Source organism: Hermetia illucens, chromosome 7 (genome assembly GCF_905115235.1).
Source record: "Hermetia illucens chromosome 7, iHerIll2.2.curated.20191125, whole genome shotgun sequence".
NCBI lineage: Eukaryota > Metazoa > Arthropoda > Insecta > Diptera > Stratiomyidae > Hermetia > Hermetia illucens.
The window spans coordinates 11,968,067-11,993,411 of record NC_051855.1 but is presented as its reverse complement, the minus strand read 5'-3'; the positions used below and the strand labels follow the sequence as shown (position 1 = coordinate 11,993,411).

Below are 25,345 nucleotides of genomic sequence, written 5' to 3'. Positions count from 1 at the left end.
CGGAAAAATAATTTCTTGAAATTATGGTAACACTTTTTTGATTGTAGTGAATGGTTTCAGTTACACAAAGTGAAGTTCCATTTCCGGTTCCCGTCAAATTGTGAATGAAGCCACTTCCGAGTGGATATATGTTGCTATCATTAGGCCGATGTTCGTTTATGCATCCGTAGTGTGGTGGGTTAAGGTGAAACAGAAGATTTTTCGCTGTAAACTAGCCACACTGCAAAGAACTGTGTGTCTGGGTATCACCGGTGCCATGAGCACCACATCCGGCGCAGCTCTGAATGCACTACTCAATTTGCTGCCCTTGGATTTGTTTATTCAGAGCACTGCAATGAGAGCAGCTCATAGACTAATGTGATTAGATCTATGGGAAAACAATGGACGTGGGGGGCACAAAGCATTGGAAGAGTCATTGCGAGAACTGAATCTAGCTTTCGCGATGACTTCCGATTCTCAGATGATGTTATGTTGAAACGGAGAGAAAACTGGGACGAACCAGAAGAATGCGTGTCAGGATATACTGACGTCTTCTACACCGATGGCTCAAAGACAGAAAATGGTTCTGGAGCAGGAGTCCACCTCTCAAATAAAAACGAGAAGTGGGCTTTTCCTTTCGGATAATACACAACGGTCTTTCAGGTTGAAGTGTATGCGATCTTAAGGGCGGCAAACTGGGTGATTGACGAGCGGTTGAAAGGCAGGCGCATCGCAATTTGTAGCGATAGTTAAGCTGCATTGAGGGCGTTGAGCAGTCCTTTGATCACTTGAAAAATCGTTCAGGAATGTAGAAACCGATTGAATTCTGTTTCTAGATTCAATACGGTGGAACTGCTCTGGGTACCTGGTCATTGTGGCGTAGAGGGAAATGAAATCTCGGATGCTTTAGCGAAAGAGGGGTCAGTCTCCCTTATGCCGGAACCGGAACTAACAATTGGAGTCTCAGTAGCATTGGCTAAGTCTGTTTTCAAAAACTCGGAACAAGCTTCCCACAATGATTTCCTGCCAGATCCGAACATGCGTACCGCAAAGTTTATCCTGTTGAAAAGCAGGAGGACTTGGAGGTGTATTGTGTCTGTGTATTCTGTCATCCCATAATTCACTAGCTAGGCATATGTTCAGAATTGGAATTACTCAAGATGATACGAGGAAGCGGAATCCACGGAGCTTTCTTATGTGAATGCCCCGTCTATGGACGCATCAGGCATCAGATCTTTGGTGCTAATGTTCTTCAGTTAGCATCACAGCCACTAACGAAAATCCTGCGATACGTTAACGAATCCGGAATATTCCGTTAGACGGGGGTTACGAGTACAATGGGCCAACACGGCCTGAGTGCTCAGAAGCTGTAGCTTCTCCCCCACCATACACGCCCCGTGCAGACCGCCATAATCTTGAATGCATTTGCACGCGTCTGGCACAGGAGCTCTCGTCATCCGGCTATGTTATAAGCGAGCAAAATTCTCCTTGACTTGACAAAACTCGTAAGCCTTCGCCATCTTAGGCCCGCGGCTGCTAGGTAATGCGAGTAGGCTCGGCCCCCGACAGCCGCCAGCGAAACACCGACTGTATTCACTGAAGAGCTGCCAAAAATAGAGCCTCGGCTGGCCAATCCGTCAGCCCGTTCATTCCCCTCTGTGCTCCTATGCCCGGGATCTCAGAGGAGGGTGACTTTGAGCGTGCCGCCCAGACGATTCAGTGCGTCTCTGCACTGCCCCACCAGCCTGGAAGATGTCGTCGCTGAGTACGAAGCCTTGATGGCCCCTTGACTGTCGGTCAGAATGGCTATGTTACGCTTGGGGCTCAAATCTCACTGCAGCCATCGACAGACTTCCAATATCGTCAGTACTTGCGCCTGGAATACACTGGCGAAATCTGGGAGACCATACCACTTGGATACACTGTATGTATTCGAGAAAACCCCCGCGCCGACTCCACAGGCCATATTTGATCCGCCGGTAAAGAATACTGAGTCATAACCTTGCAACACGCTGCCGGTCTTCCAATTTGTCCTGGTTGGAAAGTCCACAGCAAAGTTCCTCGTGAAGTTCAGCTTGCGTGTATCATAGTCCGTAGGGGATGCCCAGATTTCCTGATGTACTTCGTCTAGGATGTTGCTGTGGCCGTAGGACTTTGCTGCCCAGCATCCGGGCTTACGTATTTAATGTGAAGGTCTAGGGGGAGGAGATGCAGGAGTACATTGAGAGCATCTGCCGGAACTGCACTGCACACGCGGTTCTTTGAATCCTATTGGTCTTCATCCTATTGTATTTTTTTCTCAAAGCCTGCCACCATACAATAGAGCCGTACGTTAGGCTCAGACGCACTACAGCGGTGTATATCCAGAGAACCATCCTCGGCCGGAGATCCCATTTCTTTGCAAAGATTCTCTTGCAGGCCTAGAAGGCTATACAGGCCTTCTTAACCTTCAGTTCTATGTTCAATCTCTAATTTAGCTTTGGATCCAGGAATCAATCTCTGTTCATTCAGCCGTGGTAGATGGAATTCAGGTATCCTTGTCTTGGTGGTGAATAGCATCAGTTGCGTTTTGGTTGGATTTATGCTGAGTCCGCATCTTGCGGCCCACAGGCACACCTTTCGCAACGCTCCTTCCATGATGTCGCTCATAATGGACAGAAACATCCCTGATACTAATATCACCAAGTCCACCTTCACCCCGCTGCTGTCCAATGTACGTAAAATTTCGTCCATTACTATTAACCAGGGCACCGGTGAGATGGTGCCACCCCGGGACGCGCCTCTGTTCACAGCTCTGGTCAAGTGGTTGCCTCCCAGATCCGACTGGATTATCCTAGTACTCAGCATGGATATAATCCAATGCGTGAGATACCCCTCCAATCCAATACCGGTCAAGGCTTCCTTGATGGCGTTGGTACTAACGTTGTTAAAAGTTCCGTCTATTATCCCAGAAGGCAGCTAGGGTATACTGCTTGCACTGCAGCGACCGCTCAACCGTGCCAATTACCTCGTGGAGGGCGGTTTCTGTGGATTTTCCTTTGACGTAGGTATGCTGGGACTTAGAGACTCCATAATCGTCCTTAAGTAAATGTCCAGGACGCGCTCTAGGGTTTTCAGCAGGAAAGAAGTTAGGCTGATTGGTCGAAAGTCCTTCGCGAACCCATGACCGCGCCTGCCCGCTTTCGGTATGAAAACCACTTGTGCGTGTCTCTAGAACTGTGGTACGTATCCTAAAGAGATGCAGTTCCGGTAAATCTCAATAAGCCACGACACAACACTTTCCTGCTGCTTCTGTAGCATGACTGGGATTATCCCATCTGGGCGTGGAGATTTATATGCAATCGATCTTATTCTTGGTAATTACCGATTTGATAGTCTCGTACAGCTGGGGTAGCGGCAAACCCTCCAAGCAAGGTTCTGACTCACAGTCCTCCTCGCTGGCGGGCAAGAGCGTTTGAACCAGCAACTCTAAAGTTTCGCTAAAAGATTCCGTTCAGGAGCCTTCCGCCTTTTTTTTAGGAAGGGTGGGCTCTCATGTTCCTTGCACAGAATCTTACTAAGCCTCGCGAATTCACTGGTGCTTTCGATGTTCTGACAATAGTCCAACCAAGATCGCCTCTTGGCGGTCCTGATGGCCGACTTGTACTTCTTCAGGCAATCCTTATATGGCTGCCAAAATTTTTGCCTGTAGCAGATGTTGAAAATTTCTCTAGTCAGCTTCCTGAGGCTGGAGAGATCTTCATTCCACCCTATGGTGGCAGTGTCTTTTTGCTGTATTTAGTTGGGCACGAGACTTTGAAGGCGGTATCGAATGCCTTTTCCAGAGCCCCGATCTTTGACTCCAGTTCGTCTGTCGTGCCAATCTTACCAATTTGCGCACCGGAGAGTTTGTTCTTAATTACTTGACCAAACTTTCCCCAGTCGATCCTCCTGGGGTCTCTGCAGTGATGTCTGGTCAGACACTCTCCAGTCCTCCACCTTAAGAATCCCATTATCGATAATTAGGGTGATATCAAGGACCTCCTCGCAACCGTCACAGTTCTCCGAGCAGGGGAAATGGAAGGTTGGTGTACTGCTCCTGTTACACACGGATAGATTTGAAGTAATAATAAAATCAAAAAATGACTCAAGTCTTTAGTTGATTCCCGAGCGTATGTCTTGCATTGGCGTCGCAGCCCATCAACAGGTTGGCTTTCTTTATTGCTATGGTGTTCGTCAGATGTTGTAATTCTTCTGGCGGAGCTGATCGGTCGTGAGCTATGTAAGCCGAGGAAATATACACGTTCTCTGCCCCCGTCTACTCCAGCTTGACTACAACTAGGCTGCTGCAAGTCAGGTCCGGATACAGAAAAGGGTGCAGACCCTTCCTCGCGAGAATACATGCTCTAGGTTTATCCTGATCTGTGCTATGGAATAAATTAAAATATTTGCTTCGGAGTCCTCTGGTGCTCATCTTGCCGAGACAAAAAGGGAAATCTGGTTTCCGACAGAATGACCGTCCGGTTGTGGACAAAATCCGGCTTAATAGGTTACGGTGGGCGGGTCACTTAATCCGTATGGATGCCTAAGATGGAGCGATGGCGTAGGCCAGACAGCTTTTAAGCATATCGAATTGGTGGACCTCCGCGCAAAACCAGGATGTCTGGAGTTCCTTATTAAGGCAGGCCTAGACCGGAAACCGGCTGTTGCGCCGTTGATGATGATGGTTCGGTCGCCTCCGACCCAGGGTTCCTGTATTAGCACGATGTCAGCAAATTAGTCGAGGCGCACTTCGTCGATCGTCATCTGGATTGGATCTAGATCGTCGTCCAGTTTTGCAGAGCCGAATACTTTTACCTTTGCATTCCTGACTCCGAACCGCACTTTATAATCGGCCTTTTTCAGTGCCTCCAGGCACTCTTCGTATATACGGAGTACTAAAGGTTGGGTGTTTGTCTGGGGTTCCTCTTTCTTGATAGCAACCCAGTCGTTCATAGGAATTCCAGCTATTGAAAGTTGTGAAACATAATTTTGAGCCTTTATCTGTCTTATGAAACGGTTGCGATTTATTTTCTAAAAAGATAATTCTTGCAATTCGTCTATATTTAAGTGTTGTAAATTTCATCCGACATTGAACGATCATCCGATAAGATTGTACTAGATCAAAATCACGTACTTTTCTTCAATTCCCATTCCACATAGATTTCATATTCACTTGTCGCAACATAAGTCACTCTACTTCGCGATGTCTTCCTTAGGCCCACTGTCATCGCAGTGCGGTATTTAGTGCGTGCTTGTGTAAAAGTGTGTTTCGCGAGAGTCGGTGTGATTGTTTCTTTTTTTCTTTGCGCAATTTATTAAAAGTGTGCCGGAAGAAAATTTACCCTATCTTATGCGTGTGATAATTTTCCTCCCCCACTTATTCATGGCTACAGCATCTTGTGAGAACGTAGAATATCAGCAAAAGTGTGATTTTGTTACGACCAAGAATAAAAAAAAAGTATAGTTTTCCTTCTGTTTTATTATACATTTTTACACATAACTGTACAGAGTTTATTTGACATATTAAATATGATTATGGCTGCGTTGGGTGTTTAGCGCAAATGTTGAGGGAAATTTAAATGAAAGGAATTTGCTTTGGCGTTGAAAGCGTGCGACTTGATGTAATTGGAGCGGGTCTGTTGCTCGGATCTTGTGTGCATTTTGATTCATTTTTGTTAGCGTATAGGGCTCTGGATCGTCGTCGCTTTGTGTCCGTTCCTAGCTCGGAGAGGCGTTGAGTGAGCGAGGTCTCGTGCCAATTTTAACACGATGCCCGCACGAGTTACAGAATAAAAACGTATGCTTGTGTCTATATTTAGCCATTGCTCTCGTAATTCTATTGACAGTGAATAAACCAAGAAGTTACTGGTTGTCTGTAGGTTTTTTCTTTGCGTAAGAAGGCGGCGTTCCCGATGGTGTGATTGATGAAAAGGAGTTAGGCGCCGGCAGCCTGATTGCCTCCCGTTGATGTGCACCCAGAGGGGGAGATTGGAATCGGAGGTAAATACAGGCCGACATGGTCGTTTGGTGTATTTGGAGGGTAGCGACCGGCGAATTTTGGTATTCTGTGCGCAGATATTTTGCTACTGCATTTCTTGAATGAATGATTGAAGGAAAGCAGAGGTGGTCGCGGGATTATCGAAAAGGATGAGAAATATTCGCGTATTAACGTTCCTCCTTAGTACAACCGCTGCAGTCATCAAGTTCACCACTTCTGCTCGTATGCAACGCGTCAATTCATCCAGAGAAGTCTGTTTTGTCTTAAATGCACGAGAACTCAGAACTTTGTGAACTCCTCGTCTGGAGAGCCGGATGAGGTGGGCATTAGATTGTTACCAGTGATCGAGCGATAGACTTTAGGCTGTCTATGCTCTGAAAGTGCCAGGAGATTCGTCATATATTAAGAAAGAGCCTCAATTCCTTTGTAGCCTATTCCTTGCGATGGAAGCCGCCATCCCAGGATGCTTGTCGAACTTGCTGTCTGTCTGTCTAGGCCTATCTTAATAAGGACATCCGGACATCCCGGTTTTGCGCCGAGGTCCCCCAATTCGATATCCCTAGAAGCTGTCTGTCGTCCTGGCTGTACTTCCCGCTCCTTCTCTCCCTCTTCTGGCGTCCCACAGGGATCTATTCTGGGTCCTTTATTGGCTTGTCGAACTTACTACACTTCAAAATAAGGACGGAAGTGTTGATGAACCGGACGGTGTGTAACGACTCATTGCTAACCATCTTTCGGCCAGCGCACGATTCCCGGATGTTCATATTTACTTCCATCACCACCATCAACGGCGCAACAACCGGTATCCGGCCTAGGCCTATCTTAATAAGGACATCCGGACATCCCGGTTTTGCGCCGAGGTCCCCCAATTCGATATCCCTAGAAGCTGTCTGTCGTCCTGGCTGTACTTCCTGCCCCTTCTCCCCCTCTTCTGGCGTCCCACAGGGATCTATTCTGGGTCCTTTATTGGCTTATCGAACTTACTACACTTCAAAATAAGGACGGAAGTTTGGATGAACTGGACGGTGTGTAACGACTTATTGCTAACCATCTTTTGACCAGCGCACGATTCCCGGATGATCATATTTACTTTCATCATCATCATCAACGGCGCATCAACCGGTATCCGGTCTAGGCCTGCCTTAATAAACAACCCCAGACATCCTGGTTTTGCGCCGAGGTCCACCAATTCGATATCCCTAAAAGCTGTCTGGCGTCCTGACCTACGCCATCGCTTCATCTCAAGAAGGATCTGCCTCGTCCTCTTTTCCTACCATAGACATTGCCCTTATAGACTTTCCAGGCTGGATCACCCTCATCCGTACGAATTCACTGACCCACCCACCGTCGTAACCTATTGATTCGGATTTTATCCCCAACCGGACGGTCATGGTATCGCTCATAGATTTCGTCGTTATGTAGGCTACGGAATCGTCCATCCTCATGTAGGGGGGCCAAAGGTGACAGGGTAGTATAATTAACCTATTAAAGGTTGGGTTGAAGAAACTAGGGTTCTCTTTCTTCTAGCGCAACAACAAGTTTTCCGGTGTATGCTTACCTTAGTTAGGACTTCCAAACATCCTCATTTTGCATTGCAGTCTATCAAAGCAAATAGATTTCACATGGTTCCCTGCAAGACGTTCCTGTAGTTATATTTCGCCTGCATCCCCCACCATAAGGACCTTTTATAAATCAATGAAGTTGCCAAAATTAAACCTGTATTCACCGTTGGGGGACACCAGCTCCCTAAGCGATGAACGTTGTCGAGCAGGCCCGTCAATCTCACAGCCTCCACTGTATACTACGAATTGCAGCACAACTGGGAGGCTCCACTCCCAGTCGCTGCTCTAATCGCGAGACTTAATTCAATCATGCCGGCCGTTCCAGGTTAAAAGTGCCCTCCCCATCAAAACAGCTGCTTGTTTCCAGGCTTCCGTTCGCCACTTTTACGGACGAGGTGTTGGATTACATAAAAAGTAAGGTCGGTGCACTTTCACCATTGTTTTGTGTCATACTGACGAAAGACAGCAACCTCGACCATGTGGTAGTTTCTTTTAAAGTCACTTCCACTTACAAATGTAACACAATTGGGAATCCTTCTTTCTGGCCTGAAGGTATGTTTATTAAGCCATATAAGCGTAGCAACTCGCGAGTAAATGTAAGGGCACTTCGTCTGCATCGCCCATCAATGTAATTAGTCCTGTGTTCCCTGTCCGTTTGTTTTATCAAAATGCAAGGGGTATAAAGACCAAGCTGGGGGTATTTCATTTTCTGCTGCGTCCTGTAAATCCACTGGTGATGGAGTCCTAATTGCAATTAAAGAACCATTCCCCTTTTGGCTCACCATATGATTGTGTTGTCCTACATGTCTCCGCGCCTAACTCTCACCCGTTTATTGTATCTCGTCTCTACGTCCCCTGTACTTGCCCTTCCCACCTTAACGAAGAATTGTTTAACAGCTTGTCGAAACTTTTTACTATCCTTTGTGAAAATTTCAGCCTCCCCTTGCTCAATTGGCCTAGTCGTCCTAGCCTTCCTATTGCTTCCAACAACCAACTCTTCCCTTCTAGTCTCTTCCTTTGTGGAGACTTGGGTACCCGACCTAGCAAGATAACGGAGAATATCTTATAGATAGTACTCAGCAATGTGATACCTCACATAATTGCTGGACTGCAAAATATTCCTCTTTTTATGTATGGACCGATAATACCTCATTGCCACTCATCAGGCATTGATCCACTGTCCCATAACTTGAGTATAAATAGATTAATTGCTTGGTGTAGCCGGTCGCCTCCATATTTAACCTATTCGGCTGTAATTCCATAGGTTGCTCACGACCTATGATTTGATGGACGGATGTTACCTCATGGTAGCGGCATTTGTCGTCCTCAGCTGGCAGGACCTCCAATTCGCCGATATTTTGGCTTATGAGCAGTTCATCAAACTCCTCTCAAACCATCGTTCCAATATTCCGATTCTATCGGAAATCAGATTTCCCTCTTTGGCTCGGCAGGATGAGCATCGGGGTGTATAAGGTTCCATCCTACTGACTTGTTGGTAAAACTTCCGCGGCTGGTGCAGTTGTTCCCTATACTTCTCGAAATCATAGACCTGTAGGTTCTCCCAGGCTTTTTCCCGCCCGTGAAGTCGCTTTTCCACTCGTGATGGGCCTCTGATTGGTCCCGCGTTCTTTGAGAGTGCCCCGTACGCACCCAAAACTAAAGACTCCCTCGAGGTTGCGTGGTCTGCTGAGGCTGCCCATGCGTTTGAGACGGCCAAACAGCAGCTTGTTGAGGCAACACTGCCGACATTTCCTCAGCCAGATGTTCCCTTAGCTATGTTCGTTGATGGTCAGATACTGCAGTAGGGGCCGCTCTTCACCAACGGATAAATCAAATCTGGCAATCGTTGAGTTTCTTTTCAAAAGCGCTCAACGCAACTACAGCAGCTACGGTCGTGAACTTCTACCCGCGTACCGCGCTATAAAATAACTCCGTTTCTCCCTTGAGGGCAGGGTGTTCACTGTATTCACAGACCCCGCGCTTAAACAAAAGCCCGGCAAAGCGTCCTCTCGCCAACTTAGGCACTTGAATTATATCAGCCAGTTTACTTCTGCTATCCAACATATGTGCGGTGAAGGCAATGTTGTTGCAGACGTTTTGTCTCGAATTTCGGAGGTCACAGTCCCCGCCTTGGTCGATTATACGACAATCGCTGAGGCACAAAAAGACGACGCGGAGTTTCAGAGCTTGAAGGCAAATTCCAAATATAAATTCAAGGAGTTTCCTGTTTTCCGCTCAAACTCTTACTTACTCTGCGAGACTTCAAATAAAGGACCCATGCTATTCATTCCGGCCGATTTTCGCAGGGAAGTGTTCCACGCGATTTACGACCTTGCGCACCGATGGACGACGAACCGGTTGGTCACTGAAAAATATTTCTGGCGGTCCATGAACGAGGACATGAATTCTTGGGCCAGACAGTGCATAGCGTGGCAGAAGTGAAAAATCAACAAGCACGTTCGAAAGGAAGTTGGTGTATTTCTTCGGTCCTGCCAAGCGCTTTCACGCTATCTATCTCGACATCATCGGCGCTTTGAGAGATTCGTACGGATTCAAGTATTGCCTTATGATCATCGACAGGTTTACGCGGCGACCTCAAGCAATACCTCTGTGTAATATTGGTGGAAGTAAATCAAGGCTAACATTTGCAAATTAGGTATTTATTTTTTAAATAGAATTATTGGCCACATCTTTGGCTTCAATTTTTTTTTAAAGAAAAAAAGACCTTCCTCGCCCCCTCTGCGTCCCAAAGTCGTTTGGTGTGTAAAAAACGGCGTCCATTTTCTTCGGACACGATTGCAACTCTCCGGTCGGTCTGAAACATAAAAACCAAAATTCTTATTGTTCGAGACACTTGTAATTGTCGTGTGAATCTCCCATTTTCGTCCCTGGCTTAAAAAAAAATGTGAAAAATAACTTAAAAAAGTTGACTGACGGTCCGTCATCAAGTGGATGCGGACTCAGGACTCTTCCTCGCATCCTCAACAAAAAAATAATTATTAAAAAATTTTGATTTTAAAGTTTTTAAAAGAGACTAAAGTTGGAGGTTCACACGAGAATGAGCTGGTATTGCCTACAAACCGCATTAAATTATCACCCTGAGGAGCGCCCGCCGCTTCAAATTTTGGGAAAACTCGATTTAAAAAAAAAAAGAATTCTTTATAAAAAAAACTTGGATAAAGCGATTCTCGCCAGTCTGAATCAATTTCCGGGCCGTACAGTACTCCATCCTCTTCTATGACTTCCTCCTGGGCTCTTCTCCTGCATTCTCTAAGGGAGATCTTCGCTACTTTTGTTGCAACTACTGCTTGGGTTTCTGACTTTGAAATCCTTTCTGCATTTTTCTTTTCCATTGTACTGAAAGATTGGTTTCCTGTAGTCACACCTAACTCTTCCATCATCTTCATGAGAGTGAAGTGCCCTTCATTGAACAGGCAGACAGCAATATTGCAATCAGTTTCAACTACCACTTTGCCATTAAACGGTGTCTTTGTCACAATTTTCCAAATCATGCTCTTGAAACTTTCATTGGCGTTTTCATTAGAGGATCCTACATATCTTGTCAATCACTCTTCTCCTGTTAGGTCCTTATAGATTGATTCCATTACAGCTATAACTTCATAGGGAAGGACATCCTGGTGCTTGTATTCTTGATTTTTTGCCATAGCCTGCTGCCAGCCACACCACGAAGTTTCACCTTGCGGGCAGTGAAAGTGTTGAGGGTCTTTGTCAGTTGAGGCACGGTGGTAATAGGTGGCCATTATGGCCTTTCTCAAAAGCGTTGCTTCTAATTGCATTTCCATAATATTTGGACAACTTTTTTATTTGCGCTCCAGTCAATTTGTCTTCCCCTTTCGGAGAAAGGTGATGCTTTACTAAGTTCCCAAGTCTCGAGCCCATTCTTTTGCTAACATGGTTAACACATTCTTTCTTTTTCAACCGAACTACCTTCTCCATATGGTTTAGCCTCAAAGATTGCTTTATGATTTTTTGTGTCACCATCTGCTGTTAATCCAGATAGCGAACACCTCTCAAGTCCACTGACCTTTTAAAAATTTCAAGAATGCCTTTGACTTCCTTTCCTCCACTACTCCCTTCATATTTAGCATTGGACTCAGGCCAATGGGTATCGATGAAGTCCTTATATTCTTCAGTACCAAATGGCTTTTACGGAATTTCACATGCTTTTCAAAACATGCTATTCACTGAAATGTCAATCACTTTTGCAGTCAGCACTCCTATAGGAGTTACCACACCAAATAAAGAAGAGAAAGGGGGGATTTCCAGGTCGTTTGTTTCCTTTTGGTAACGAAACCAAATGTTGTTTCAGCTCTCCCTTCTTTGTTCGGAACGCCATCAAGTCTCGGTGCTTTCTTGTCGCATACACTTGAGTAATTCATCTTTGGCGATATGAGGAATGATCTTTGAATTGGTTGCTCCGATTGAATAAACCAGGGTTTTTCATCTTTTCGGGACACTATTGATTTCAGCATTATCGGAGAGGTTAGCTGCGGTATCTTCTACTTCTTTATTTTCGACATGACCACTCGGTAGGGTGTATCCAGGGGTCTACATTAGCTTCCTTACAGAGGTTTTTAAGGTTTTAGTTCAGTTGTGGATTTTGAGCATTCTCGCGCTCTTTGATTCCGCACATTACAGCCTAAGGGAAGGTTTAATTAATGGAGGTCATTGCGGCTCGTGGAATTCCATTAGAGGGTCGCTGTGTAGCACATCGGCAAATCACCTGAACGGAGGCACAATAGTTCTTTAAGGACACAGTGAAACTTTCCTTAATAGACTAATAACGGGAAAGAAAGAGTAAATGAAGGGGTTGTTATCTCGCGTAGTTTGAATACCGGGATCGGGTTTAGAATAGTGTATTCCACCTCGGCGTAATTTTAACGAGGCTAGGACCCTTGTGCTAATTGGCTGCTCCCATAATCTCTTGGGCTACCCACCTGGCCCGTATATGCCGCCCCATTTATTGTTGTTATTGTGGAAAACTGGATCTAGCGCATTAACCGCATAACCTCCTCAACTGTTTTGTATCAGTTGCTTCATATTTGTTGCAGCGATATTAGTTCGCTGATGAAGGACTAAAGGTTAAAGAACAAGAAGGCCCCGCATATCCAACCCACGAGTAGAATCTATTCGAAGTGGACTATCGTGCAGTCGGGAAGAGGGCCTTAGCCAGTGGTCGAGGTTACCAATAACCAACGAAGGGGTTTTCTCTGACGGGAGAGAGAAAGAACTGTTTTTAGGACCGAGGGTGTATATGAAGGATTTTGTCTTGCTACCCAAGAGATGAGAGATGGTTTTTCCCAGCAACCTAACGACGATTGGAGGAATTCTGGTATTTACCAGTTTTGGCATAGTTGGGTTGGTTCAAGGTGCTGAATTTTAGCTTCGTCGTATTTCCGCGGTGGTTGTTGTGCGATTAACTTGTGCAATGTTTGGTGTGCTGCTTTGGATTGGTTCCTCCGAACGTAGTTTGGTTATTAGACCTTAATTCCTGTCCTCTGTTGAATTTCGTATCAATATAAATGTAGACAGTGCACATCGGGGTTAGATTCCAACAGATGTTCGCATACTATTTACCGGACACCCTCGAGGGGTACTGGCCCATAGGGGACCATGCCGCCAAGCTAGGCATACCTTACGATTCGCATTTCCCGAGCTGCAGAGAATAATCAGGCTACGAACGCTGGGTAAACCATTCTTTGGGGCCTCAGGGATGTTTCTACCTCCAGGGTGGGAGAGCTCCTTTCCTTCGTGAATGCTACGGACTGGTTCTGAAGATCTAAGCTATCGGAGCGGCCTCTGAGTTCAGCGCTCTAATTATTTTTTGGTAATCATGAAATTCCCTACTTTCCACGGCTGGTGATGTCTTTATTCCAACGTTGATCCCTTTTTGCTTTTTAAGGTTGGTACTGTCGTTCGTCACTTCTTCGTAAGCTCCCGACACAGACGAGAAGTTTTCAAATTACCGTCAGCGTTAGTTGCTTCATTGGAAGCTCTGGATATGCTAGTTTCAAAGTCGTCGTTGTCGTATTCGATCCAGCTTTCCGAGCAGAGTGGCAATCACGGATAAAAGAACTAAAATGACTTATTTTTGCCAAGATCAGTTTTTGACCAATCCAGAACATCATCGGTGGCTAGTCCCTCAGAGTTCTGGTGGGACAAAGTTTGGTGACGTAGCCAGCTATCAAATAAGCCTCAATTCAAGATTTCTTGTTCCTCTCAGAGTTAGACCGTTCATAACGGCCTTTTTAACAATGGTTTTTTTCGTTCGTTCCTGTAGGGTCTTTTGCTGAGGCTCACAGTCAATAGTGTCTTGCAGTCGTTGAAAATGCATTTTCTGCTCCAGAGCCGTACAAAGATAATCCCGCCCTGGGGTGAACACAGCAGAATCCTGATAACTCGTGTGGTCAAGGGACTGAGGATTTGGGACGAAATACAGTAGAATCGTAATAATTCATGTGAAAGTCCTGGGGGTTTAACGTGAGTACCTGCCGTGTAGTCATAATTCCACGGTCCTCTTCGGTCTGTCTAACACCTCTGCCGCAACTAAGGGGTACGGCACCCGAGTTGTACAGCGCAACTTCATGCATGAGCTCCAAGAAGCTCTACCTGCGATGTAGGCATAACAACAATCACCATGAAACTCCCACAAGGGGACCAACCGCAAATAACCGAGCCGAGAACACATCCTCCAGGAATTCTCCAGGAGCATATGCTCTCAGAGGGCCGTCCCGGTTCCGGTTGGTACCAGATAACCTCCGGTGAGGCTTCGTGGCCAAAGCCACTTCAGATGAGTCCCTTGCTAATAATTCGTATGGTCAAGGGACTGCCCAGAGGATGATCCAACTCGGAAAGTCCATACGATGAGGCAGACTCTGCCTGAGATGGAGCGATGTCCTAAGCCAGGATGCCAGACAGCTTATAGGGATATCAAATTGGAGGACCTCGTCGCAAAAGGGGGATACCTGGTGTTCCTTATCAAGGCAGGCCTAGATCGGATCTGGCAGCCACCGGTGGTTTGCTTTGGTTTGGCGTCGGGAGAGAGTTAATTGTGGATTAAAAGTATCTGATCTCCACTTGCATTATCGCGGAGGTGCTTATTCGTTGCCATACCTGCGGTCTGGGTGACATGATCACTTCTTGTTTGGACTCATGCTCCTTAAGCACTTCGATCGTGTTTTGTAGTCAGCAGTTATTTTAAGGTTCTGATCTGAAAGTGTCTTCACGACGTGGGTATGTTCTAGTGATTTGGCACTTGGAACAGTGCATTTTGCTTGGCGAGCTTAGATATTACAATAAGTAATCGCATGTTGGATTTGGATGGAAATTTCGAGGTGGCGCATTGTAAATGGTGTTGGCCTATTTTGCATCTCATTTGTGCTTGCCCAATGGAGGTTTGTCTGCCCCTCTTCAAGTGGGAAGCGGTTTGTGGCAAACAAAACCTTATTAAAATCGGTTTACTGTCTGTCTGTCTTGCACCTATTGACAGCAAATTTTTAGAGAAGAACTGTGAACGCTCGCACATACAGTGAGTTACATCGTTCTACGTGGAATTTAGGGAGGGAGGGGGGGGGGGGGGGTTCCCAAACATGCAAAAGGGGGGTGCAATTTTTTTTTTCAACAAATATAGACGTATGGGGTATCAAATGAAAGGTCCCGATTAGTGGATAATAAGGGGGTCCGCATAATTTTAGCCAAGGACAATTCCGGGGCCCGACTGCGATATATTTTGCAATTTGGGATGGGGGGATCATAACTTTTTCTACGTCAATGGAAGAGATAGTGGGTATTTGCCGTTTTTCTAGTTTCTTTGAAGCCTTGGTTTAAGGGTGGTATGGTCTGTCAGGAAAACAAAATTAGCTTTCGACTTTGAAGTGGTCGAGTACTCATTGACTATGGTCTGGTTGATGTCTTGAAGAGCACTACCTTAAATGAGTCATTGCTGCTTTTAGGACGAATCGTTCTCCCCCCGAGAGTGTCTTAACGTGGTATACAGGGTGCGTATGGTATTTGAGGACAACTTGAGATTAAAACTAATTAGCTTTTAGTTTGAACATGAATGAATGAAACTTGACGAAGTTTTTACACAACATTTACTTATTATATGTCGATAAACTCATTCAATAAAATTTCCATTAGCTGCCATAACCTCGATTTGGGTCCGGAAACGATTGCATGCCCGAATCAAATGCTCCTTGTTCATATTGACCGTAACGGTATTAATTGTAGCCTTCAGAGAAGAAATAGTGTTATGAGGATGTTTGTTGGTTTCACGTTCAACTACGCCCTATACGTAATATTCCAGAGGATTAAGGTCTGGGGAGCTAGGCGGCCATAAGTTCGGTGTTATGTGGTCATGGAAATTTTTGAGCCATCCAATTTTGTGTCACCATCGCTTTGTGTGAAGGAGCAGAGTCTTGTTGAAAGATGTATGGGCTGTTAACGCGAACACTATCAATCCAGGATTTCACTATTGTCTCTAGAACCTCGATGTATGCAGCAGAATTCACTCGAAGTCCTTGAGTGAAAAAGTGAGGTGGCATGACATGTCCTTTGTTGTTCACAACACCCAAAACCATAACAGTAGCTGGAAACTTCGTGTGCATGACAACAGGAACCTCTGCACGATCGTAACAGAGCCATTTGTCATTTCTGCGGTGGGTCTTTTGGTCTTGGTCAAAGTTTTTTTCATCAGAAGAAAACCATAATATCTCAGGCGCTTCAGGGTTTTTAATCTTTTGATTGAATAACTCGCTGTTCTCGTGTTTGCTTCGACATGAACTGTCGTCTGCGCAAAACATCGGGTTTATACCGGAAATCTTCCTGGACAAGTCGACGGATAAGACGGTCAGAAGCATCAAGTTCCCCCGCAAGGGCCCTCATTGATTTTCAAGGGTCCTAGTCAATGATCATTTGCACTTTTTGAATAAATTCTGCAGATCGGACAATGTCAGAGCGTCGCACGTGTTTTTTGCATCTTGCAACAGATTCCGTATCGCCGTCTGATGCTCCCAATTCACGGCGAACCTTATAAACGACTAAAGGGGCGCATTTAAGAAAAGTAGAGTCTTCTAAATCGGTGTGATTTGCACATATAGCGACGATAACCTCATGTTTCCCATGTGCCCATACGTGCAAAAGGGGAGTGCAGTTTTTTTGTTCACCAAATATAGTCATGTGGGGTATCAAATGAAAGGTCCCGATTAGTACTTTTCAAAACTGGTTTTGATATGTAATTCACATGGGGGGCAGTGCGGGGGCTGAAAATGGGTTATTTTTTTTTTCACGGGGCCATTCTCAGAACCTACCAAACTGAAGAATCTGAAAATGATCAGAAAGTCGCCACTGACTGGGCTTTCAAATAATTTTTAGTAATTGACCGCAGAACCCTAATTAAGTCCATCCTAGAATCATAGCTCCCAAAAGTGGATATTCTGACATAATATATGCATATACATTACGTGCAAGGGGGGGGGGGATGTTTTTATATAAGAAATACACAAAACCTTTCATACCTGAAGTGTCCAGCTTCCGGTTTTCTCGACTTGTTTCTTTACCTGAGAACATCAGTTTTGGTTCACTTGGCATACGTTCTTTGCATGGATACTGTCTGAACAGAAGATGATAGCGGGGACAGTCCTTTTGGATCTGGTTTGTCACTTCACGAGGTTTACCGGGTCCCGTTGGAGGCAAGGAGTTTTTAGATAATTTTTTAATATTGATGGTGGGTAGCTGAGTGGTTAGAGCGCAAGGCTGTCGTACGGAAGGTCGTGGTTCAAATCTTACTGGTGACAGTAGAATTTGACGTCGGATACCAATCGACTCAGCTGTGAATGAGTACCTGAGTCAAATCAGGGTAATAATCTCGGGCGAGCGCAATGCTGACCACATTGCCTTCTACAGTGTACTGTAGTGTACCGTTACGGTTCTGAATGAGGTGCTCTAACACACTTCAAGGCCCTGATCCAATATGGATTGTGGTCGATATCAAACGCGACGGTTTTAACTAGTGTTTGGGAAGTGCATCCTTATTCTCGCTTCTTCGAAAATGATATCTACGCATGAAGAGGAAGATTAAGATTAACTGACTCCGCCAGTGAACGAGACAAAGGCTAGGGAAGATGTAGAAGTAATTTGACTTTCACTAAAAATTTTATTTTTGTATATTTTTAGTGATACCGTTTCGTATGTATTCTGTGGATGATTATCAAAATTCAACGATTTCCGCAAGGCTACCGAAATCCCTTGAGGAATTTAATTGCGCTTATCTGTTTAGTTCTATTCAGTTTATTCTACGGTAGTTAGATGTTTCAACGAACTACCTGCATAAGGTAGTAGAACCCATAGCCAGCTGGTGTAATCGCAGGGAATTGGATCTATTTCGGGGCCTCTGTTTTGATCATGTTTAATGACGAAATCAATTGGTTATTTCGTTAGGGGTAATCCCTCTTTTTCGACTGAATTCGATGGACCATGTTTTTTAATTCCATATTTCCATTTTTTTCCGATAGCTATGCATATCCTACAAATATATATTTTTTTATTTAATTCTAGATCTTTATAAGCATTTAATATAAATTACTTGAAACGTGTCTGATTGAAAATAGAGAGTGCGCAGCTGATCCTACATAAATTGTGTATGTAGTGTGAGTTTGTAATGTCCTAAAAACAAGGAAAAAAAAAAGATAAAATCTATTTATATTAAAAAAAAAATCAAATTACACGAGGTCGACTATGAAATAGTGAGAAGCGGGCGAATTTATTTTCTATATTTTATGAATATTAAACCTTTTTTTCTTAATAAGAAAAAGAGAAAAAATATAATTGAACAAAAAAAAAAAGAGAAAAATAAGAAACCATAGAGAGCGAGCGAGCGACTGAACGAAACAACGTGAGAGAAAGGTGGTCTGCAAGTGTCTCGTTAAATGTGTCTCTTGTTTTGAACGAAAGAAAGAGCGAACGAGCGCGAGAGTGGTGTCTGACACAAATTATTTAAGGTATATTTTGATGAATTTTTGATGTTGATTGAGTTTTTTTTTGTCTCCCCCTTATGTTCATACTTTTTTTAGTTTTTTTAGTTTTTATGGTTTTCATTTTGATTTAACTTAATTTGCCTTTCATATTGTATTTGATTTTCTGGATTTCTATAACACATTTCTATAGTTCTCTTGTGTAATGATTGAATATGGTTGTTTTTTGGAAGATGGTTTTTATTGATAGGACTAGTTCTAAGTTAAAATTTTCTAGGATATAATATTTATGGTCTCAACCGTTAATAAGATGTTATTAAAACAGACCATCTGCAATATAGGCCGAACGATAAAGGCTATAATTTCCTACAATTCTTGAGGAGGGAGGGAGCTTCCACTGTATGCTGAGCAAAATGATGTTCTTCATGTAGATTTTCATGACCCCTAATAGTTTAAACCACTACAGATCTCCCAATCTAAAAGACATTGGTTGTAGTTCTCCCAATACGATCAACTATCAGTTCTGATGAGAAAATTACAGTAAAATGGATTCACCAAATGATGACCACCAATAATCCATCCCAAATCCATTGAATGGATTTCCTATTTCAGAAGACTTTAAAAAAATTGAAGAATAGCAAGCAGCTCTTGATTTCATAAAACTGGTCTCGAATTTCAAAGGTTACAACTTGGTTCGGAGAGATGGTGAATATCTTCTTCTAAACACCATTCGCCGGATGGCGTCCAGCAATCGATCAGTTAAGAAAAATTGATATCTCTCCTAAATCGTCCTTTCACACATTAGCATCCCATCAGCATACAATCCTAGCTCTTATTCTTTAAGAGTCCAAGGTCTTCTATTGCCTTTGGCCAGAAGAAGTTACTCACCTTTATAAACTGTGTTATATTGCCGGGTTGGGAAACCATAGCATAGCTCCATTTATTTCAATCTTTGCCTTTATATGTTGTCGAACCTACCTCCACTACGGGGCACTATAAATCTACGAAATATTTTCAGTGGACAAGCTTGAACATCATCCATTTTTACTATTTGTATGGCGTTTTCAAAAATCGGAGTGTGGCTGAAATAAATAGTCAATATTATACTAAGCACAAACATAGACCCCGTTACTGTGTCACCATCAAACATACAAAGTTCCATCCTCACAAGAAGTGAATCCAGATACCCTTATTGAATCAGCAATCATAACATTGGTTACAATGTCAATGGAATTCCTACAAGTTGCTGAGGATGAGGGCGAAGAGCCAATCGAGCTGCCGGTTGAGGAAGATGGTACCTTATTATCATCCACACTTCAGGCTCAGTTTCCTGGTGCTTGTGGTCTTAAATATCGTAATCCTGAATCCCGCGCGATACGTGGTGTACGCTCGAATGAGGGCCGGTTCTATCCTCCATCCACTGAATCTGGATGGGGTACACAAGTCTATTTCTGCGTATTCCCGAAAGGTAAGTGTAGTATCGCTGTCGTGATTGGAAAAGTGCTTCCATTGCAGCAATATGGGTAGAACCTAATTTGATTCACCGCTGTTGCAATGGTCATGGATCCCTAGTCAAAATAATTCTCTCCTTTTAACCAACTAAAAAAAAATTTATGTCTTATCAGAAAACAAACGCAAAAGCGACGACAATTTGGAGAACTCAACGGCAAAAACTAAGCGCATTGAGACACGTTTACGTTGCACCGATCTAATTGTCCTCGGATTACCATGGCGAACATCAGAACAAAGCTTACGTGAACATTTCGAAGAATTCGGTGAAGTTTTAATGGCACAAGTGAAAAAAGATATTAAATCGGGACAGTCAAAAGGCTTTGGATTTATACGTTTTGCATCATATGAATCGCAGATGCGAGTTTTGGCATCAAGACATCTCATCGATGGCAGACTTTGTGAGGTCAAAGTGCCAAACTCGAAAGTAAGGGTACGAAATTGGATTTGTTCGAAAATAGCTAAGACAATTGAGGGATGTTTTTTCTTCTTTTTCTATCTATTTCTTGGCGTTCTTAGGAAGGTATGGTTCATCAAGTGCCTTGTAAAGTTTTCGTTGGACGCTGTACGGAAGATCTAACGGCCGATGATTTACGTGAATATTTCTCGAAATTTGGAGAAGTAACGGATGTATTTATACCGAAACCATTCCGCGCATTCAGCTTCGTTACATTTTTAGATCCTGAAGTGGCGCAATCCTTATGCGGTGAAGATCATATAATAAAAGGTAGGTAAAAGTTTATTAAGCTAATTATACGCCAGGCTTACAAATATATATATTTTTTTTCATTTTCGGAATAGGAGTATCTGTTCATGTGTCCAACGCAGCCCCGAAATCCGAGCAAAATCGAAATCCTAACTATAATAATGCTAGTGGCGGTGGCGCTGGACCATTGGTCCAACATCAACGTGGTGGGCCAAATCAAATGAATCGACAAGATAACATGGCATATCCACAGCAGCGTGGTCCTTATATGCCTAATCAACCGATGCAGCATAATAACGGTTGGAACAATCAGAATCGTGGTAATTTGGATATGCCGAATTTACAAGCGCTCGGTATTAATCCTCAAGGTCAAAATCCATCCAATCAGGGACAAAATATGAATAATCCATTAGGGGCTGGTCTTAATTTGAATACGCTACCAATGAATCCTGCCATTTTTGCTGCTGCTTTAAATCAATGGAGTTTGATTGGAAATCTACAAAATCAAAATCAGGATCAGGTAATGATAATGACGTTCAGACTGGAGGGACGTAGATAATTTTAACTCAAAAATGTAAGTTTCACTTCAATAAGTCGATGGTTAAATTTCAAGTCCGAATCTTGATATCGCATGGTGGGAACAACGGAATTAATATTTTTGTTTAATTGAAGGAACGTCGTTCGTGAGTCTTTGTGTCTCTGTTTAGTTTAGATATGTAAAATTAATTATTTACGTCCTTATTGGCTCGGTTTTATGGTAGTACTTATTGTCAAATTTTGTGTTCTTGTGTCGTATTTTCAATGTAGGGCTTTGGCGCAACCGGAGGTCCTAACTCGCAACCAGGTAGTTCGCAACAAGGTGGTGGTGGATTTCTGTCTTGGATGACTCAAGCCGGAGGCGGTGAAGCCCAACAGGTGCGTGGATTCTTTTTACTTGTTCAAAATTATTTCGAGACAAAATGAAAGATTGGATGTGGATGCGGTCCTAGCAACCTCTTATGTTTTTGTATGCCGTATGATCTGATGTGTTTTGGCAAAAAAAAAATATTTTGCTGATTGGCTTGGTCATTTGAAATATGGTTCGAATCATGTAAACTCTAGCGGCGGCTTCATTGTTTCGTCTTTCTAGAGATTATTTATCGAAGTTTGGTTGAAACGTGGTTACTAGAGAAGAGATTGGAAAATGAGAGAAATTGGCCCGGTATAATTACACTTTTAGACACGCCAGAGGACTTAGGATTAATCCATACGAGAAAGAAGAGAGAAAATCCGAGCCCAGAGTGAAAATTGGGCTCTGGGTGAAAAGTATACAGGTCCAAGGTGTAAATTATGCGGGCCCCAATTTTATTCTATTTTTTTGATTGATAATTTCTCTAGTGTTCCATGCCAAATGCAGGGGCGACCAGCTCGTCGCCCAACTTGGTAGAGTGGGTTCAAATGCATGGCGTAGCAAACAATAGAATTGTCACCCTTCTTTAATGTGTGATCTACTCATTGCCATTTTCTTCTCCTGGTCAACACGTCGATGGGTATTTGGTCTGTCCACCGACGAAGTTCTTTGTTCGAAATAGTGTCAGGCAAGCGTATCCCAATGATACGTTGCAAACCAAGTGTTCACGAAGGCTTGGAGCTTTCGCGTGACAGTGGTGATAACTTTCCGTGTGCTATTCACGTAGAAAGAATTTTAATGCATTACAGTCTCAACTTGATCTTTGTGTTGAGCTAGATGCATTTCCAGATGTGGCAGTGAAGGCAGAAGGCAATGAAGGTGAATGTCGCGCATGGAGTGACATCCAGTTCGGTGCTACCGACAGAATTCATCAACGTGTTCAAAGCTCTGGTCATTCATGCAGAAGGGCGAGCACGATGACCAGTCAGGGTGAGAACCTCGGTTTTGTTGGCGTTTATTTTCAGTTCGACTCTACTTGCCTCGCTTTCCGAATCTAGAGCTATTTCGTGAAGGCCCATGACTCTGTGAGAGAGCCATCTCTTTGCTCTCTCATCACGGTAGTCGAGGTGTTTGAAGAAAAATGTTACTCACATTCTGCGGACAAGACGATATACGGGATGTCTCCGATAAGAGAAAGAAATAATGTCGGTGACAAGATGCAGCCTTGACGGAGGACTGTGCAATGCCGGAGGATCCAGAACGGAAACTAGCCTGCTCTCTGTCGATCCAGCTTTCGAGATGTTCTTTGATGTGTTCCAGGATTACTTTAGCTATATTTTCGCGATGGTAGGGAGTACGCAGATATCCAACCAGTCGTCGCACTCAAGACACGTGGCCTTCTTTGGACTCTTTAATGATTATCCCGTTCTTCCACCCTCTGAGGAAGGTCTCGGGTTCCTGGAATTTCCAAACAAGTGGAGGTAGCAGATCTGGAGAAACTGCAGCGAGGAGTAACTCTTCACGGAGATCGTCGAGCTCAGCGGAGTTACTCTTTGTTGAAAAAGTTTATTACTTGATACGCAACAGAAAATTTAACTTTAATGGAGTCTGAATTTAGAGCCGGTCTGGTAGTTTTATTTAAGCCGATTGACTTAGAACTGGCCGTGCAGATTATCTCAGACGTTTCCAGTGTATTGAGTTCATCTCTTTTTCGTCTGAGGTATCATACCTACGCGCCATAGCCTACTGTTCCTGCCAGTGTGCTTAAGTCTACGCCAGAACTTTTCAAGGATTTTTCACTCTTCCTGCACTGTTCTGCGCCATGCATTTGATGATCCCATTTCTATGTATGATATAACCCGGAATTTTGAATTCACCCCAGGTCAGTGTGTGACCTATCTACTGTCATTGTTAAACAACAAAGATAAAGTGAATGGAAAAAGTTTTTGTTTGCGTTATTATGTTTGCGAGTCAAGTTTTGGTATGTGTGTGTGCTATAATTAGGGGTTTCAGTCTAAGGAAAGGGAAAGATAAGTAGATTTCATTTCATTTTTGTTTTCCTCACCCAAAAATTCTTTCCATATTTCATCATTAGTTCTTTCTATTTCATGAGAGATTGAAGACCGAATTTTATGAAGAAAAGAAATTGTGAAGAATGGACGATAAAATGAACGATTGGAAAATAGGAAAAATCGATAAAAAAATAGAATTTTCTTTATGATTCGTATTACAGGGCGGTAACAATCAGCCGTGGTCTCGACAACCAGCCGGAACAACAGCCCCACAGGGATCTGAAAACAAACCAAACTTTCTCTAAAGAAAACATTTGAAACAACGGAATTTACGTGTTTTTTTTTTAAATTTTTTTTTCTGGATTTTTTTTTTTTTTAAGTTGAAAAGGAAAAACAAGAAAACATAAGCTTTGCTCTAGAAGTTTTTATAAATATATATTAATAATTATCGATAAAGAATACATTTAGTGGAATTCCTACTAGAATCATGTTGACAAATTTCGTTTAAACTAAAAAAAAATGTTTTTATTTTTAATTTTTGAGTTTGAAAGTAGTTTTAGTATTTAAGAGAGTGAAAAGGTGATTCGTAGACATGCATGATAAAGCAGATGCGCATATGTGAAATGCTTCAGTTACCTTGCGACCGTAATTGAACAAAATGGAAATTTTGCAGTGTTTTTATATAAATATATATAAAATGAAAGTATGCACTTCGTTTAGTCATTTAATATCATGAAAGGTATGATTTTTTTTTGTCATAGTATACAAACTAGTAAATGATGAATTGAAAATGGCAATTCCATTATGTGAACTTCTTTGAATTTTTTTTCTATTCAGTGAATTTGAGCAGTTTTCTCTAACAAGCTTTTGTAAATGACAAGAAGAGAAGAAAACAATACAACAAATAATGTTAGATTAGAAGAACCATCATCTGTTGGTTATTATTCAAGAAATGATTCAATATGTCGCCGCTTAGTTGACTTTTAACTGCGGAAAATAGGCATCATCTATATATATAGATCCTCTGAATATCTAGGTGCGCGTTTTGTTGAAGAGAAAAAAAATCTGTTTGTATCTGAATGTTTTGAAATTATGTTAAAAATATTGATCATATATCATGTACATGCCCTTATTCTCTATTTTACAATAGAATGCATTGCTGCCCTTCCATCATGTATTCCTTAAATTGGATATCGAACTTTCTTTCCTTTTGGAATAACTTTCGATTCTCTAATTATTTTGTTTGAATGTTTTTTGTTTCCGTGTTACGCTCGAATAATGATTGGATATTTGTGAGTAATTCGTTCATGTTGTTTAAAGAAAAAGTGAAAAATAGAAAAAAAAATAAAAAAAAAACAAACAAACAAAGAAAAGTAACGTTTAAAAAACTTATTTTGCCAAGAAGATTCTATTTGAGTCTTCTATGTAATCATGGGTAGTTGCGAAGTAAATGCAAAATGAAGAGACTTATGTGTTTTTCTTCGTCAAAGTGAAGGAAAATAAGTACTCATTGTAATAAGCATCTTTAAAATAAGTATGAAAATAGAAAAATCGATTGCGTAATAAAAAAGAAAAAAAAAAATGTGTTTTATTTCAAGTGAATTGTTACCGGTCATGCAAGTTTGGTTGTTAGCCAAGCGCACCATCGAATTCGGTAAGAACCGAAACCTCCGAGGGG

The 25,345-nt window shown here is 42.9% G+C and overlaps 1 protein-coding gene across 7 annotated transcripts; it reads left to right on the top strand.

Annotated features, from left to right (window-relative positions):
- The first annotated feature begins 5,181 nt into the window (after positions 1-5,181).
- Positions 5,182-25,249, top strand: LOC119660793 (TAR DNA-binding protein 43). Of its 7 annotated transcripts, none has more exons than XM_038069604.1 (8): positions 5,183-5,458; positions 18,136-18,578; positions 19,570-20,019; positions 20,177-20,487; positions 20,580-20,787; positions 20,862-21,286; positions 21,574-21,681; positions 23,889-25,249. In XM_038069604.1, the coding sequence occupies exons 3-8, from the start codon at positions 19,773-19,775 to the stop codon at positions 23,970-23,972; spliced, it is 1,383 nt and encodes a 460-aa protein (XP_037925532.1). In that variant the 5' UTR covers positions 5,183-5,458; positions 18,136-18,578; positions 19,570-19,772; the 3' UTR covers positions 23,973-25,249. The 7 variants fall into 7 exon arrangements, with proteins under 7 accessions (XP_037925533.1, XP_037925535.1, XP_037925532.1 ...); XM_038069600.1 differs by having other exon boundaries at positions 20,177-20,493; XM_038069601.1 differs by lacking the exon at positions 5,183-5,458 and adding an exon at positions 5,477-6,000 and having other exon boundaries at positions 20,177-20,493.
- Positions 25,250-25,345: the final 96 nt, after the last annotated feature.